The following is a 16,767-nucleotide window of genomic DNA, read 5'->3' on the forward strand; positions in this document are numbered from 1 at the left end:
GCCTTTCGGCTTGCCGTAGTTCAGCCTGCGTTTAGTGGGAAGGGGCGACGAGCCGAGCCGCGTTACTAAACAGCGATAAATACAGAAATCCTCCAGGTTGGTTATTTGCGGCGTCATTTCACTTTTAGCTCCCCAACGTTTGATTATTATGGCGTCATTTCTGCTCCCCTGCCATCAGTTTGGTTTTAAAGCTTTAGTCAACTAGCTGCCCGGCTTCTGAAATCCACCCGGCACCTGCCTGCTAAGCTAACTTCATAATGTTCACGTTCCATTTCTATTACATGAATTTAACTTCTGGGTCGGTGGTTCGACAGGCCAGCTAGCGGTGGCGGTTTAAAATGAGCGCTGATGAGGAGCCGGCACCGAATATTCTACGATCCTCCGTCGTCAGCGAGACGTCGTTCAGACTGTATCCGAGCGTCCGTATTTATTTCCCACGGAGGAACCGCTCGACTGTCATTTAGCTCCGTGGTTCTTGTAACCTGCTGACTGCAGTTTTCTGCGCGTCCCCTGCTGCCGCTGCGGAGGAGGGAACTTCGCGGTGCTAAACTCGGTCCGTCCGAACCGCCGACTGGTAGCGGTGACGGGGTGCATCGCCACGCGTGACTGCACCTTCGTGGACATTATTAGCTGCGTTTTGTGTGCTGGGCAGCTGGAATGCTGAAATTGTGCGTTGGTTAGCGTATCACCCAGAAGCAAATATTCTTCATTAACTGGGGTGGTAGTAGCCTAGTGGGGGAAACACTCGCCTATGAACCAGAAGTCCCAGGTTCAAACCCCACTTACTACCATTGTGTCCCTGAGCAAGACACTAAACCCTGAGTGTCTCCAGGGGGTGACTGTCCCTGGATAAGGGCGTCTGATAAATGCAAATCAACACAATGGTAGTATGTGGGGTCTGAACCTGTGACTTCTGGCCGATGTATAACCCACTAGGCTATATTCTTACTATTTTATCTTATTTTCAATCTTGTGCATTTTTTCTTTTTGGTGTTTAATAGTTCAGTGTGTTAAAATGCAAAGATAATAGAGTAAAAATTCAGTTCTGAGTTGTGTTGTTACTGTAATATGATCCACACAGATCGCAGAGAGTCTTGTTTTTACATTATCAGGGAACTGTAGATATTTCAATATGTACAGTATCACAATATATCACAATATAATCATATCTTGACCCATGTATCATGATGCGTATCGTATTGTGAGTACACACGCCTAGCTACTACCAGCCGTCATTATTTATTGTCTTTGTTAAAAATAATTTCCATGAAAATAACCATTTGCATTTTAAAAACAAAGCTGTTGTTTTAGCAAATATTGTTTTAGTGAAGTGAACAATCTGTAAATTCCAGATGCTCAGACGGGCACCCGGGCGATTTGTCGTTAATTAACAGCTAACAAGGCTGCCCAGCTGTCACTGCTTTCCGCAGGTTATCCCGCGCGAACCCGAATCTGTCGCTTCCTGACACCCTCACAGCTTGACACGCCGTTAAAAATGGTCCGCTTGGTCTCCCCAAATCTCCTCAGCTGACATGTTTATAATGTTTGTACCAACAAGTATAGGTACTGACATTTCTGTGCTTTGAGGTCAAATATTGTCCAAATATATGCTTTTTTTTTTTTTTTTTTTTTTTTCCTCCCCACACACTGTATTAAAAGTTTTCATTTATATATTTTACGTTGTGCGTTGAAAAAGAAATCCAAACCTTATTGAAAATTATAACACATCATAGCATCCAGCTGCCACTAAATGGCATTATGCTGGACTTGAACTGTGCCGAAATATCGTTGATTTGATTTTAGGTCTAAATGATGGGTTTTAGGAACGTCAGATCTTTAAAAAAAACTGATTTGTTTAAAGAAAGTTTTTTTTTTTTTTTTTTTAAGTATTGATGTAAGTATCCAGATACGTATCGTGCAGTCGATGGTGTCGACTATTATCACGTAACGTCTTGTTTTTGCACTTATGGACACTGCAGTTAACCAACCAGATTTATGCATATACTCAGATTTATTTCTATCTGTATAGTCTGTTGTGCTGTACTGTGTTTAAATCTGTAAAATAACCTCTGAGTAATCACTGCATTAGGAGTGCTCTAAATATTGTCCCGCCGAAGAAAAGACTCTGAGACACTTATTAACCTCGGAGACATCAATTGGTGATTCTTAAGTAGTGCAATTAAGACCAATGTCTTGAAGTGGCCCCCTTTTGGCGCTGAAAGGGTCAGGTGCTGTGGGCTGATAGAGGGCAGATTAATTCTGTACGCAGGCGGACAAAAGTGACTCTCGAAATTATCCACCTAATCTCTTGAAGAGCGCACTGTAGAGTCAGCGGCTGAGCCGGACAAAGGAGGGCTGAATGGCACCTTTTGGCCAGGAGAGGGCTCTTCAGACCAGGTGGTCAGGACCCATCTAATGGGAAGGGGGGGGGGGGACCCCACCTCTCTCCATCCAAACATTAGAATGTGCCTGCGAGTGGGCCCGCGCGACCCCTGTGTCAACTTTTAACAAGTCTCCTGCGGAAGCGAGTCCACTCGCCGCCTTAGCGCGTGTACTGCAGGAAATTCAGATGCAAAATGTTTCCCCTGCGAGAGGTCAGATTAATTACACAGTGTGAGGCGCTGCATTTTAAACCGAGGCAGAGTGCGTTGCTTGATCCAGAGAGAAATATTAAATGAACGCCCTTCCAGGCAGGTCAGTGTGAGCGCCTGTCATCACGATGTCCGATAAAAGTGAACTAAAAGCCGAGCTGGAGAGGAAGAAGCAGCGCCTCGCCCAGATCAGAGAGGAGAAGAAAAGGAAGGAGGAGGAGCGCAAGAAGAAAGAGGTAAATCCAGAATCCACCCCTGTTGTCCTTGTTTGAAATGTGAATTGCGAGCGTTCCCTTAATTCCCTGGTACCCCACTCGCTCTCTCTTTCTCAGGCAGAGCAGAAGAAAGATGCCCCTCCTCCTCAGGACGATTCCGACCTGGAGAAGAAGAGGCGGGATGCTGAGGTGCTTTTACAGAGCATGGGCATCACCTCCGATGTTTCTGCTGGTAAGAGTGTGAACGTTTTACCACGGCAGTCCCTTCTGTAGGTCATTAACACCCACCTCCTCGCTCCATTCACTAGTAATGCCAGAAATGATCTGTAGTACTCCAGTACTTTTTAAAAAAATGTATTTATATTTATATACTTTAAATTTTCGAACTGGGGTAGTGGTGCCCTAGCAGGTAAGGAATCGGGTTTTAAATCCCGAACTGTCAAGGTGCCAATGAGCAAAGCACCGTCCCCACACCCTGCTGCCCACTGCTCACCAAGGGCGATGGATAAAAGCAGAGGACACATTTTGCTGTGTCACCGTGCGCTGTGCTGTGGGTATCCCAATGACAAAAACAATCACATTCACTCTCACTTCCTGGCAGTAACAGAAGGGGGCAGAAGTGATCCACGTGAAAAATCCGACGAGTCAGTGTTTTCACACTTACACCCTGAAGAAGAGGTCTTGAAGCACATAATGAGATCCCTCCAGCTTTTTTCTGATGTAACTCGCCCCCCGAAACTTGTTAGTCCACTATGTCAGTAATGTTGTACAGTAGGATGTCATTTTAAGTTCTTAATATCCCATTAAAAAAAAGAAATGGTTTGTATTGCATGTTAATGATCTTTTCTGTAACGGTTATTTATTAGTCACTAGAACACAGTGTCATATTTGAATTCCTGCCACGCTGTATTGCGCTCGCTACCACCCACAGCCGCGTTGCTTTACGGCATTGTGGGGCGTCTGGCCCTTGTGCGCTCTAACATATGATACTTATGTGTCTCGATATCCAGTCCCTCCGCCCATGTCTCCAACTGCCAAGTCTGCGGGCACGCCAAGCGAGACCGGGAGCCAAGACTCGGGCGATGGCGCCGTGGGACCCAGGTATAATGCCGGCGCAGTAACATTTTAATGATAAAATCCAGTCATTTCTCGCGAGGGAGCGCCTCACTGCAGCGCAGCGCTGCAATCGTGGCTGTACTGAGCGGGTTATTGGGTCCAGGGGACCATTTAGGTACATTTGTGCCCCTAAAATGTAGTTTTATGGGCCTTTAGGAAACTTGCAAGTTTAAATTTGAGCCTTATCTCGAGAAATACATGAGACATCTTGCCTCTGGATTACAAAAGCAAGTGCAAACTTGCTTGTGAAAAATCTCAGAAACAAACTTTGCGAGAAATAGTCTCAGAAATAGTCCGTCTTAATATAGTCCGTCTTAATTCTACGTCCAAAATTCCCTCGTCTCCCGCTGCTTATGTGGGCCGTAATGTCAACAGCACTTATTATATTGGTTGCAGTCTCTCGCGGTGACAGCCTAATGTTGCCGCGCTGCACCGTAACGCGAACCTTTAAAAACAGCTCAAGCTGTTTCGCTGTGCGCGTGTGTGCGGCATTAGCAGAGATGTAAATAAATCCTCCGGCGGCGGGGGCGCTGCGTGCCTGGGGGACTGCTTAACCCCTAATTACTCCAGCGTCCCCCCGGTGGAAACTCGAGCCCCCCCATCCCCAGCATCCCGGCAGGGCCAGCAGGCTCTTCCACCAGCCTCAGGCCTTACGTGTTGACTCATTTCCCCCCACCAACATGCCTGCTTCCTACACACATGGAGGTCATGCCTCTTCTTCCTCCTCCTCCTCCTCTTCTTCGTCGTCCAAGACCTGCTTCTTTCAAATGTGTGAGTCATCTTCATCAGAGATGCTCGTGTCCAGGGCATTATGTCTGAGAGGTCAGGCCTGGTCAGCTCCATACAGCCGTTCCTCTTTTTCTCTCCTTATTGGCCACGGTTCGTTTGTCCCTCGTCGCTTGAAATAACACCCTGGTCAATGCTCAGCTCAGCAGGGTTAACCTCATCGGCGTAGGGAGCCTGTGGCATCGGTACATCGATCTCATTGATTGAATGAGCATTTGACGCCTCTCACTGATTGTGTTGTTAACTGTGTGTTAAGCTCCGACAAGTGTGTAAATGTGTGTGTGTGTGTGTGTGTGTGTGTGTGTGTGTGTGTGTGTGTGTGTGTGTGTGTGTGTGTGTGTCTGTCTGTGTCTGACTCACTTGTGTGTCTGCCTGCTCTTTTTTCACCAATGCTGCCTTGCTGGTGTGACACTAAACAGGACTCTGCATTGGGACTCTGACCCTTCTGCTCTACAGCTTCACTCTGATTCTGATCTGGGGTACAAAACACACCTCATCTGCTCTTTGCTCTCCTGTACCATTAATAAAATTGGGGGGCTTTCTATCTATATCTATCTATCTATCTATCTATCTATCTATCTATCTATCTATCTATCTATCTATCTATCTACTCCATATATATGTATATATATATAAATGTGTGTGTAGTTTTTACAGCAATAACGGCAGGGGTTTACATTTTATGTTCACTACCTCATCTGCTCATTATTTTAATGGAACTGGCTTTTACAATTATGGCAATCAGTAGTTTTCTATATATTCAATACTTTGTAATATTAGTCACATTTTCCTTTTTTAATGCTATATTGTGCCCTCAGACGTGGACTTATTAAGCTGGCCATGGCCAAGGTGACCCATGTGGACTTTCCTCCCCGTGAGATGGTGTCCTACTCCAAGGAGACCCAGACCCCTGTGATGACAGAGCAGAAAGAAGGTGAGAATTTGCACCGAAAAGCCATTTTGTACCAGACAGAGTTTTAAGCACTGGTACAAAAAAAAAAAAAAACACTAAATAGCGATGTTGTATAATTCTTTACAGTTGTAATATTAAAAACAGTAAATATGTTCTGAAGACCACTGTAGCATTTGCTGCATATATTTATTCATTTATTATTATTCAGGTACATGCAATTACAATCTTTTATAACACAAGGACCGCAGCACTACCCCATGTTTTAGTGTGAACAGAGCTGACCCCAACCAAGCGCATCCTAGTCTCTGCTTCCCCCCCGCCTTTTTCCTCCCTTTCGTGTTGTTGCGGGCGGCCAGCCTCTATGATCATACGAGTAGGAGCCGGAAGGGGACATGGATTGGAAGTGATCTGGGCTTACCGAGTGCGGAGATGAAAGCCCGGGAAAATTGCAGGGGCCCGAGAAACATAAGAAGGCAAAGCAAGATTAAATTCGCAGACGCTCACACAGGCCTGTACCTCTTAGCCTCCCATTCTCAAACCAATAGGGTCCTGCTACCCAATTAGTTTGCTGTATTAGAGGAGGGTGGGAGAGCCGCAGCAGCAGGAGGAGGAGGCTGAGGGGTATTATAAAAGTGTGCCCGGGCGCTGCCAGGGCTTCTAAGGCATGTCAATATGCGTGTAATTGCCGCACATTGGCTTTTATGTGGTTGTCCATCCGCATCTTCAGAGAGCCCATTGAATAGCTAACTTACTGCAGGCTTTTAAATTGTATTAGGTGCTTACATGCAGTATATGGGCCACAAAATCACGATTTTCCGCCCATTTCTCTGGTCTTTTGATGCGCCGCTTGGGCTTGTGACCTTTAGCAGGGATTTGCATTGCTCCATCAGACGGTTTTTCGTTGTTACTTTTTCGGTTTACTTTTTTGCTTTGGTAAAGAAAAAATCCCGGTTTTACGAGCTGGAGGCTGCTGGACGTGGGTTTCCAGAACCCAGCTGTCTGTCGGAAGTCTCCGGTGGACGGCGGCCAGGTGATTTGCGGCGGTTGTGCGGCGCTGGAATGCAGGGATCGGCTGCAGTTCTGGCAGTCCCCTCGCAAAAAAGAAAGCGTGTTAAACAAGGACGGTTCCTGCAGAACGTCAGACCCCCCCCACCATCACCACCACCATCACCACCCCCCCACTCCCTTCCACTCTGTAATCATTTCATCAACTCGCTCGCCTTCCCGTCTTCTCCCTTCACCGAACAGGCGCGTAACAAAAACGCATTCAGTGACATTGCAGGCTTTCACGCCTTCACTCCTGGCACTCGGCGAGATGGCGTCCCCTTCCCGCCACCCCACCCACCCAGCCCTCACCGCGCATATTTGATACCGGGGTGGCGTCTGGCGCGTGTGCGCTGATTGAGCGATTCATCATATTGTCAAGAGGAAGCAGCGGGGCGGCGCTCTCAAGGTCAGCGGGCGACGCCACGAGAGGGGAGTCCGGCGCGCCGAGCCTTGCCGAGCGAGCCTCCCTCCCTCCCTCCGCAGCCGCCAGCGCCGCCGGATCGCTGATTGTCGGCCAAAACCGGAGCGGCCCGTGCGCCACTGGTGCAAGATGCACCGAAACTCACTCTTACCACCGTTTTTCTCTTCTGGCAAACGCCGGCAACGTTCACGCTACAATCCACGTCCCTAAATCCATTCATCCTCCTCCACACCTTGAGCTTTGCAGATGAAGACCAGACACGCGCTGTGTAGGACGCAGGGACGTTTATACACCCTGACGGCAGGCGTCATATTATGCAACGTGCCGTGTAAGTGCAGTGTTGCATGAGGCCATAATTACAGTAAAAAAAAAAATAAAAAAATTATAATAATAATAAAAAGATTTGAAAGCTGAGAGCTTTGTCTGGATGTGAGTGGGAGAAAAAAAGCTGGGTGCTACGAGACGTTTAGAGCAAATGGGATATTTAATTAAATGTGATTGTTTTAATCAACCTCAATTCAGCAGAACCGCTTTTGTGGGGTTTTTTTATAATTACATTTTTTTTTTAAATCACGTGTAGAACTCTTGTGGTTTGGAGTGCTTCACTTTTTAACACATCCCATTCCCATACACTTCACAGCTAGCACCACTAACAGCCTCGTCGCTTCAGGCTTATAATCCATGCCGAGATCCCTCGCCACGAGGGTAGAATAAAAGGTTTCGGCGCGCCACGTCTCTGGGCGAGGCAGGCAGCTCTGTGGCTGCGTGAAGTGTCTTAACACAAGTCTCCCATTTCACAGATGACTTCATACCGATTAACCTGCTGCTGAGCTGTGGTCCACTCACACTGCTGATCCGCTCGGCTCTGCGAAGTCCCCGTTATAAGATTAGCTTCTGACTAACACTGTCGTTTGAATCTATAGGTTGGTAGTAATAGCAATAGATCGTCCAAACGTTTAGGTTTTAACCAAACTGAACATTTGCATCTGCAATGCCAGATTGAAAGCTAGACTAAATCAATAAGCACAAGATAAAAGTACAGTGTTGAGGTGTGAAAATCTATAATGTTGGCTTTGTATTGCGCTGTATTTGATGTATGCGAGTTCATGAACGTTACCAGGCTGTCCATGGCTCTGCGAAAAATTCACATTTTTACGATTGATCACAAAGCATTCGACAAAACATCCTATGAATAGGCTGAGGCTGAGAAGCAACATTTATTATTGTTTTTCCTTGTGTTTACACCAACTTACCATAATCCCCATCTGATGCTGAAGCGGCCGCATAATCAGAAGGTTGCCGGTTCGAATCCCGAGCCGCCAAGCTACCACTGAGCAAAACACCGTCCCCACACACTGTCATGGCTGCCCACTGCTCACCAAGGGTGACGGTTAAAAGCAGAGGACACATTTCACTGTGTTCACCGTGTGCTGTGCTGCAGTGTTTCACAATGACATTCACTTCACTTTCACATGATGCACAGATGACGTATGTTACAGGACCAGACTGCTGCTAGTGCTTGTTGGAAGTTTAAGCTACAGTGCAGATCAGCATGTGACTATTATATCTTCGCATGGCCCTCGTTCCTCAGCCGTATAAGAGCTGGCGAAGCCTGAAGTAGAACCCAGGAAGTAGAACCCAGGAAGTAGAACCCAGGAAGTAGAACCCAGGAAGTAGAACCCAGGAAGTAGAGCCTGAAGTAGAACCCAGGAAGTGCCACTTGAGGTAATGCGGGTCTCTTTGGAATGTAAGAAATAGGCCGCTTAAGTGAAGCATACATCTAAATGTGCAAAAGTTGACGTGTGTCCTTTCCCCAAAATGCGATTTTACAGCTGAAGTGTACGTTGGTGCGCGGGTCACGACCAGAAGAGCGATGGCACGGGCACCTGGAGGGGACGAGGACGGCGCGCACGCACGCACGCACGCGTCTCTGTAGTTACGGCTAAAAGGCCGCGTTGCCTTTGTAACGTATTTGACTGGAGAAACGTTCGCCGTGAGTGCTCTCCCGACGCTCCGCTTTGTCCTAACGTCCTACCGGGGGCCGGCGGTTGTGTGGTCCCCTCAATGGAGACGTGGAAGTCCAACTTACAAAGAGCGAGGCGGCGGCCGAAGTTCGATTCGTGGCCCGAATCTAAAAAGGCGGCGCGAAAGTCAGATATTCGCGTCCCATTCTGCACCTGCGGCGGGGAGAGTAAAAGTCATTAGTTTTGTACTCAAACAACACTGGACCCACGTAGCGTCCGCATTAATATATTGTCCTCCGACAAAGGCCTGTGATTACTGCCCCCCCCCCTCCTCCCCACTGCCCAAAAAGCTTTTATTTCTTAAGTGATGCAAAGGCCATAATTGGGCCCGCTTTGAGGGGAGGTGTCAGCGCGCAGGAGACCGCGGAACCCGGCGAATTCGGCTGAACGTTTCTTCCGCCCCGCGCGGCGCGCCCTCCCCCCAGCGGGGTCACCAGGATCACTAGCTTTTCTCCAAATGGCCATTTTGGCTGGCAGGTGCATTATACCCTTTATTTTCAGATTGTCTTTTCTCGCCTAATGCCTGGCAGGTTGATTGCCGCGGCGGCCGAGACGGGGAGAGGGCTGACGAGCCGGGCCGAGGCGGCCTGAAAGACGGTGATTACTATTTTCCTTTAAGCCTGATTGAAGGCCCTTGAAGGGAAAGATTTTAACCTTGTCCTTTTGGTCCCAGAGGAGGGCCGCCGGTTCTGTAAACGCGCAAGAGCGCGGTTCCGCAGCCGCATCCGGGAGAAAGAAACGCACTTTCTCATACGGGGGAGAGGGACCGACGGCATTGTCATTTTGATCATGTGAAACGGGGACATGTAAAGAAGTTTTTTCGTTTTCATGTCGTTCATCTTGCATAAACTCCAGTTTGGAGGTTATTTTTATATATTTTTTTCCGTTTTGTGTTTTAATAGAACGGCATAAAAGAAACGGATCAAGACGCGACGAGATAAAAACGGCAGCGTGTGTGGCTCGCCAGCTGGTCAGGGCTGCAAGCTGTATTTTGTTGTACGTCCTCGGAGGTTGAATAGCTGTCGTACGGCCCCCCGGCGGGGCGGTAATTGCACAGGCTCGCCGTTCCGGGGGAGCGGCTTGACTAGGAGCAGTCAGGCAGAAAACCTCTGTGCCATCCCCATGCCACCTCCGAGCCGCCGAGCACAATCCCACCAGCGCCATCTGCTCCGCACCGTCCTGTCAGCTGGCCGGGCCAATGGGAGCCGGCCGGAGCAGCTGCTCCACGCCCTCTGCCCCGCCACCCGCTTCCACATGGAAGGCGACTTGTTAGCGGCCGGCGGAGGACGTGGCTGCGTCTAACAAGTGTACTCCCTGTTGAATGGCTAGGGTCTCATTAGCAAGGCGAAGAAGGGTGGGGGTGGGAGAGGGGGACATTAAGGCAGGGACCCCCGCTGTGTCCTGTCTCTCTCTCTCTCTTGCTCTCGCCCTGTATCTGTCCCACCCCCACAACCTCAGACCCATCCGGAGACTAAATGAAAACCTTCAATGCTCACCAAGCGCGGGCCCTTTCAGGGAGGTGACATTGTGTTGGCAAGCCAAACAAGTGTGAGGCGCGGAGACACACAATCATCCCATTCCCATACCCATGCAGTGGGGACCCTGAAAGGAAAAGACGGATTTTTCGTCTCATTTGCGCAAGGGCTCTACTGCTTGTTATTCACACCGCAACCATTTGGGCAGATCAGGTATTAAAAAGCATTGCAAGTAATGTTTTAATTTACGTGAATTTTATACAATAGCGGTCTAGACCCTCTCGAAATACACCCAAAGCGCACAGTGTACTTTCTTTGAGTAACAGTCTCTTGATTCTTTGAGATTCTTGAGTCTTTGAGATGCTTTGTCTTGTCAAGATTGACCCAGCTGACCCTCACTCTTAACAGTGAATTCATTCACAATGTTGTACGCAGTCATTTTGGCAGGTCTAGGGTGTGACTAACAGGGATTAAAAACTATTTGTAGAAAGTGGAAAAGGATCAAGTGTCAGGATAAGATAACCAGAAAGTAACATTTATCTTTACGTTACCTTGGTGGGCCCAGGCTGCGTAAAAAAAAAAAAAAAAAAAAAGCATCATTAACCCTTTGTTCATGTTGTTTAAACTGGTCCATAATTAAATGAAAAATATTCATTTAAAATGAGTTACGATGTGTTTTCTACATGCTCGCTTGTTCCTGATGCTTCAGTACCCTCTGAAATGCTGTATAAAGAAGAGGCGGGTCTGTTCTATGTATGGATATGAGGTGTAAGAATCAGTGTGGTTGGAAACATCTGTACAACACTAACCCTCACCAAATTAAAGAAGCATCTTTTTTTTTTTTCCTGATGTACACTGGCTTCACAGCACACGATGACTACCCTGAGAATGCACCGGCTTGGTATGTCTTACAAGCCTGGCTCTGTCTTGTGAAACATAAAATTGCGTTGAATCTGCCCATTGTGTGAAAGCCCAGGCCGTGGGTGCGCTGCAGGTCCGTGAACAACGCTCCGTATTGTGTTTTGTTGTATTGTTTGCTTTTGATAATCTGGGCTATTGCAGCGAAGGGGAGTTATTGTTCGTAGTGTGTTAGACGTGTGGCTCAACTGAGAGTTTTTTTCCTTTTTTTTTCTTTCTCTCTCTCTCTCTCTCTCTCTCTCGTAGAGGATGAAGAGGAGGAGGAGATGGCTCCAACAGAGCCTGTGCCCGAGACTGAGAAGGAGAAACCAGCCCAGAAGACGGATGAGGAGGAGGAAGAGGGTATGCCATCCTCAACGTTTTCTCCACCTGACTCGCCGCAAGACGCTTACGTAGCGTCTCTGCTGTTATTTCTGATATGGCAAAAACAATCACTATCTTTCAAGTAGTTGATTCCCAGCGGACCGTGAACTTGTTTGTTTTTCATTATCACTTTTATAACTTTAGTCACTATGGTTGTACTACCACGCTTTGAACCCTCTTTCATTCCAGTTGCATTGTAGCTATTCGAGGTTCCTACACATAATGGAGAAGAATTAATTTCCCAGTAAGGATAAGACTGTAAAAACAAAACAGAGCATGGAAAACCATTTTTAAATAATGCTGCATTTTAATAGTACGCTCTGTAGAGAGAGAGAGAGATACCTGTAAATGAAGTCTTGCAAAGCAGAGGCAGCTCAAGAGCGGCACAGACTGTCTGAATGTTTTTAATGTTTTTTTTTCCTTTATAAAAAAGCATATACATGTAAGGGTAGAATTGATTTTGTATAATTTATTGAATAGGTTAGGAGTTATCTGCACTCCAGTGTCTAATCATATGTGAAAGTTCCGAACGAAGCCTGTCATTTTAAAATGGTAAAAATAAAGTAAATTTGTGGTTCCCACAGTGGAATATCTTTTTTTTTTTCTGGGTAACAGCAACCACTTCTGTAATTAATGAAAATATGTAATTAATAAAAATTAATACAAAATCTACATGTCCTATGTGATTTAGCACCTCCACATGAGCTCACCGAGGAGGAAAAACTGCAGATTCTCCACTCCGAGGAGTTCATGAACTTCTTCGACCACAACTCCCGCATCATCGAGCGTGCCCTCTCTGAGCACGTGGACGTCTTCTTCGACTACAGCGGACGGGACCTTGAAGAAAAGGAGGGGTATGTTGATGAGCGAGTTTCTGCTCGGTAACCACGGTTCAACAGACTTCATTCTTTCTAATGTTTGATGTTCCAGTGAAATCCAGGCAGGAGCCAAGCTGTCCCTAAACCGCCAGTTCAGTGACGAACGCTGGTCTAAGCACCGGGTGGTCACCTGCCTTGACTGGTCCCCTCAGGTACACAAGCCAAAATGAATGTCATCTTCTAGCTCTTCACAGCAGTTTTAATGGGGGGGTGGGCGATATATATATCGAATATACTCGATGTCGCGCGATTTGTTCCTTGCACTGTCGAGTTTTAATCGTAACATTACCGTTAAACAGACAGCATGTAATTCACTTTCGAGATTCACTTCTCTGGCCCGTCAAAGCAGACGCTCGCTCCCTCCCCCAACCAGAAAACTCTCCTGGCACATGCACGTTTTGTAACGGAGTAGAGGAGAATTCGCAGAGATCTAGGCAGCTCCAAAAAATGATCATTTTCAGGTCTCAAAAAGAGGACATCTGGTCCATTGCAGTCCATTTTGGGCAGTGGTGGCCTAGCGGATAAGGAAGCGGCCCCGTAATCAGAAGGTTGCCGGTTCGAATCCCGATCCGCCAAGGTGCCACTGAGGTGCCACTGAGCAAAGCACCGTCCCCACACACTGCTCCCCGGGCGCCGGTCATGGCTGCCCACTGCTCACTCAGGGTGACGGGTTAAATGCAGAGGACAAATTTCACTGTGTGCACCGTGTACTGTGCTGCTGTGTATCACATGTGACAATCACTTCACTTTATTGTTGCCACAAAATGTAGTTTTACCTTCTTACTTGTTTAAGCCACAAGAAAACGAAGAATGCCGTAGAACTTTGGTTAAACCTTGGTGTTGTTTTATGCAATAAAGGAGAGAATTTAGCATTTATACAGCGATTTATAGGAAATTTAAAGATATCGAGATGCATTTTGTGTATCGTGATCGAGTTAAAAAATATCACGATATGATTTTTATGGCGTATCTTACAGCCGTAGTTCTAATGCACGTCGACATAGCCCGCCCTGGAGGGGAGCTGCGTTTCATATCGTGAGCAAAAAATTTGTCACCAAGTCGGAGGGCCTAACGATTTGTTTCTGTTTGCGCCGCGCTCAATTCCGACTCAAAGCGGCGAAATGGCTTTTGGCACTGATTGCACGGCGGATCATCGTTCGCTCGACTACTTGACCTGCTTGTTTCCTTGTGCTAAATTTGCGCTCACAAACTGTAAGCTTTCGTTTTCCACAATATGAGAAGCGGCAGAGGTTAATGGCCTGTTTACATTTGGCCGAGCGATTCTTTCTGCCGCGGTCCGCCCGTGTGCTCGGGCCCCGGGCCCCGAAAGTTTGAGATTCATGCGGCCTCAGCAACCTGTGGTCGGAACACCCCCCCCCTCACTGTCAAGAAGCCCTTACATGCTAACCCTATTTACCACAGACTGCTAATGGGGAAAAGTTTCCCGGCAATAAATCTTGTTGAAGCGAGGGAGGGGGGGGGGGGGGGGTGGTTGCGCATTCTGCTAGACGTTCACCGGCACCGCAGAGCACAGGGCGGAGCTAACGGGGATCTGAGCCTGAGGGCAGCCTGCTTCCTTTTTACATTCATTTGCGCTGATTTGTCTGTCACCAGTATCCTGAGCTGCTGGTTGCCTCATACAACAACAACGAGGACGCCCCCCACGAGCCGGACGGGGTGGCGCTGGTCTGGAACATGAAGTACAAGAAGAGCACGCCGGAGTACGTCTTCCACTGCCAGGTATCAGCGTCAGCCGGCCGCCGTGCCACTTGGGTGGCTCGAATCCCTGACACGCATGGCGCTCTGCCAGTCGTCCCTCCATCCCTTTACTCTGGCCCCGCCCCCTCCCCAACCGGCCCTCCCCACTGTGACTTCACCAGGCTGGCATTCGCCTCAACCACATCTAGCCCGAAACACATGTTGGTGAGGCGCCGGGGGAAGAGCGGCGGCGGCCCAATGCGTCCCAGCCGAGGCCGTTCGTCCCCTGGCTGGGGGGCTGACAAACAAGGCGGATAATTCATATCAGGACGAACACGTGTAATTCATGTGTTAAAAATAAAAGTAACACCGTGGTTTTACCGTGGAGTAACATTCATAGCGCATCCTAGCCAGAGAGTAGGCCGATTCAGATGACCGAGATGGTCTAGCGGTGTGTCCATGGCGCGCCTTTAGATGTGCATTATGAAAGCCGAAACGCGGTGTCTTCTGCTTTGGGCATGGTTTTTACCTCGACCACACGGTGTTATCTGACAGGGGAAAATTCATCATCATCAACATTTTCCGAGAGGGAGGCCGAGTTAAAGAAGGAGCGGAACCTAGAGAAGGGCTCCAGCGCCGCCGGGCCCGCCAGCCTGCCGAACTGAGTAGAACCACATGTGCCACGGAGGCAGTCGGAGGCTCGGCTCGGCAGAAGTGTGAACTCATTTTTCTCCGTGCCTCTCAGCCCCAAACAGAGGGGTGGAAATGAGACTTTCCTTCCCAAGTGTCAAATTTAGGGAAAATTACATGGCTGAATTAAACCCAACATATGATTTGACAGTGAAGGATGACCCGGGATGCTGAGGTTTATTAAACGGCTACCGGCCTGGCTGAGGCGTAACAGGATGCATCCATAATTGGAATTAGCGGGAATACCACGGACACGATCCACACAACACCTCCCGCTGTGAGTGTGAGGAGTTCGGCGTGAGTCATGGAAAACGGCGGGATTGTTAAAGCCCACATAAAAATCCGCAGCGCACTTGGTGGCGCGCTGAAATAATGCCGTGCTGCTCTCTCCGCGTGTTGTTCCTAGCAGGCCTGAGAACAGGCGTGGGAATGCACGACACTCGCCCGCGATGAGGCACATTTCATAGACTTTTCAACAAGCAGAAAGGATCGGGGCTTATTATTAATGTTTGCAAATGTTTCCAAAATGCTGCATTTTAATGAAAACATTTAGAAAATAATGTATTAGAACATAATATTAGAACAATGTTCCTGGTCAACTTCTGGATTTGCTACACCACTTTTCACATGCTGCAACACCATAAACCTTTCAAAGTCCTCTAACATAATCATGGTAATAATATAATAATCTTGGGGTTTTTTTATTAATGTAGGAAATTCATTTCCTATGAGAGCAGCACTAAGATGTGCTATATTTGAATGATCTTTATAAATATATATTTAATCCATCTTAAGAAATGGGAAGCATGTATTTTTAATTTGTTGATCGCTTCTGCACTGATTGATTAATGGTGAAAAATATATATATATATATATAAATGTATATATATATATATGTGTGTGTGTGTGTGTGTGTGTGTGTGTGTGTGTGTGTGTGTGTGTGTGTGTGTGTGTGTGTGTATATATATATATATATATATATATATACACACATATACACATATATATAAATGTATGTATATGTATGTTTTTACATCCTTTCTTCCAAAACTCACATTATCTGGTACAGAAACCTGAAATATATTTCCAAATGCTGCATAGTTCTAACACAATCCTATCTCCTTTTGTTCAGTCTGCAGTTATGTCCGTAGCTTTCGCGAAGTTCCATCCCAACATGGTTGTAGGGGGCACGTACTCGGGCCAGATTGTGCTGTGGGACAACCGGAGCAACAAGAGGACCCCAGTGCAGAGGACGCCGCTGTCCGCTGCTGCACACACGGTAACGTAACGCTCCGCCATTGCTGCCGTAAAGGGGACGTATGCATGAATCTAGAATGCACTGCCATTGCTTTCTCTGTGCAGCACCCTGTATACTGCGTGAACGTGGTGGGCACCCAGAACGCCCACAACCTGATCAGCATCTCCACCGACGGGAAGATGTGCTCCTGGAGTCTGGACATGCTGTCCCAGCCACAGGTACATGAGGCAGCGCCAGCACACACGGGGCTTTTAAATGAATTTCCAAGCCTAAATGACACCAGCGCCGCTGCCAAAACCCTCAATGTCAAATGTTAATCTGTTATGAAGCGTTGGCGGAATGTCAATCATGCGTTAATAATCCATCGAGATAAT

General features: G+C 47.5%; 1 protein-coding gene across 5 annotated transcripts in view; it reads left to right on the top strand.

The window, feature by feature from the left end:
• The window catches only part of dync1i2a (dynein, cytoplasmic 1, intermediate chain 2a), a 20,857-nt gene continuing 4,090 nt past the window's right edge, over nt 1-16,767 (top strand). For 2 of the 5 annotated variants that reach the window (XM_028990293.1, XM_028990294.1), the window contains exons 1-12: nt 1-96; nt 2,691-2,827; nt 2,924-3,038; nt 3,817-3,907; nt 5,128-5,187; nt 5,527-5,642; nt 11,753-11,848; nt 12,561-12,723; nt 12,800-12,899; nt 14,362-14,487; nt 16,268-16,414; nt 16,498-16,611. In XM_028990293.1, coding sequence (XP_028846126.1) covers nt 2,720-2,827; nt 2,924-3,038; nt 3,817-3,907; nt 5,128-5,187; nt 5,527-5,642; nt 11,753-11,848; nt 12,561-12,723; nt 12,800-12,899; nt 14,362-14,487; nt 16,268-16,414; nt 16,498-16,611 — 1,236 coding nt within the window. In that variant the 5' untranslated portion in view covers nt 1-96; nt 2,691-2,719. Of the gene's footprint in view, nt 97-2,690; nt 2,865-2,895; nt 3,039-3,816; nt 3,908-5,127; nt 5,188-5,526; nt 5,643-11,752; nt 11,849-12,560; nt 12,724-12,799; nt 12,900-14,361; nt 14,488-16,267; nt 16,415-16,497; nt 16,612-16,767 lie in introns of those variants that run through there. The other 3 variants (XM_028990295.1, XM_028990296.1, XM_028990297.1) reach the window with 2 other exon arrangements.

The sequence above is a fragment of the Denticeps clupeoides genome, chromosome 9 (assembly GCF_900700375.1).
Source record: "Denticeps clupeoides chromosome 9, fDenClu1.1, whole genome shotgun sequence".
NCBI lineage: Eukaryota > Metazoa > Chordata > Actinopteri > Clupeiformes > Denticipitidae > Denticeps > Denticeps clupeoides.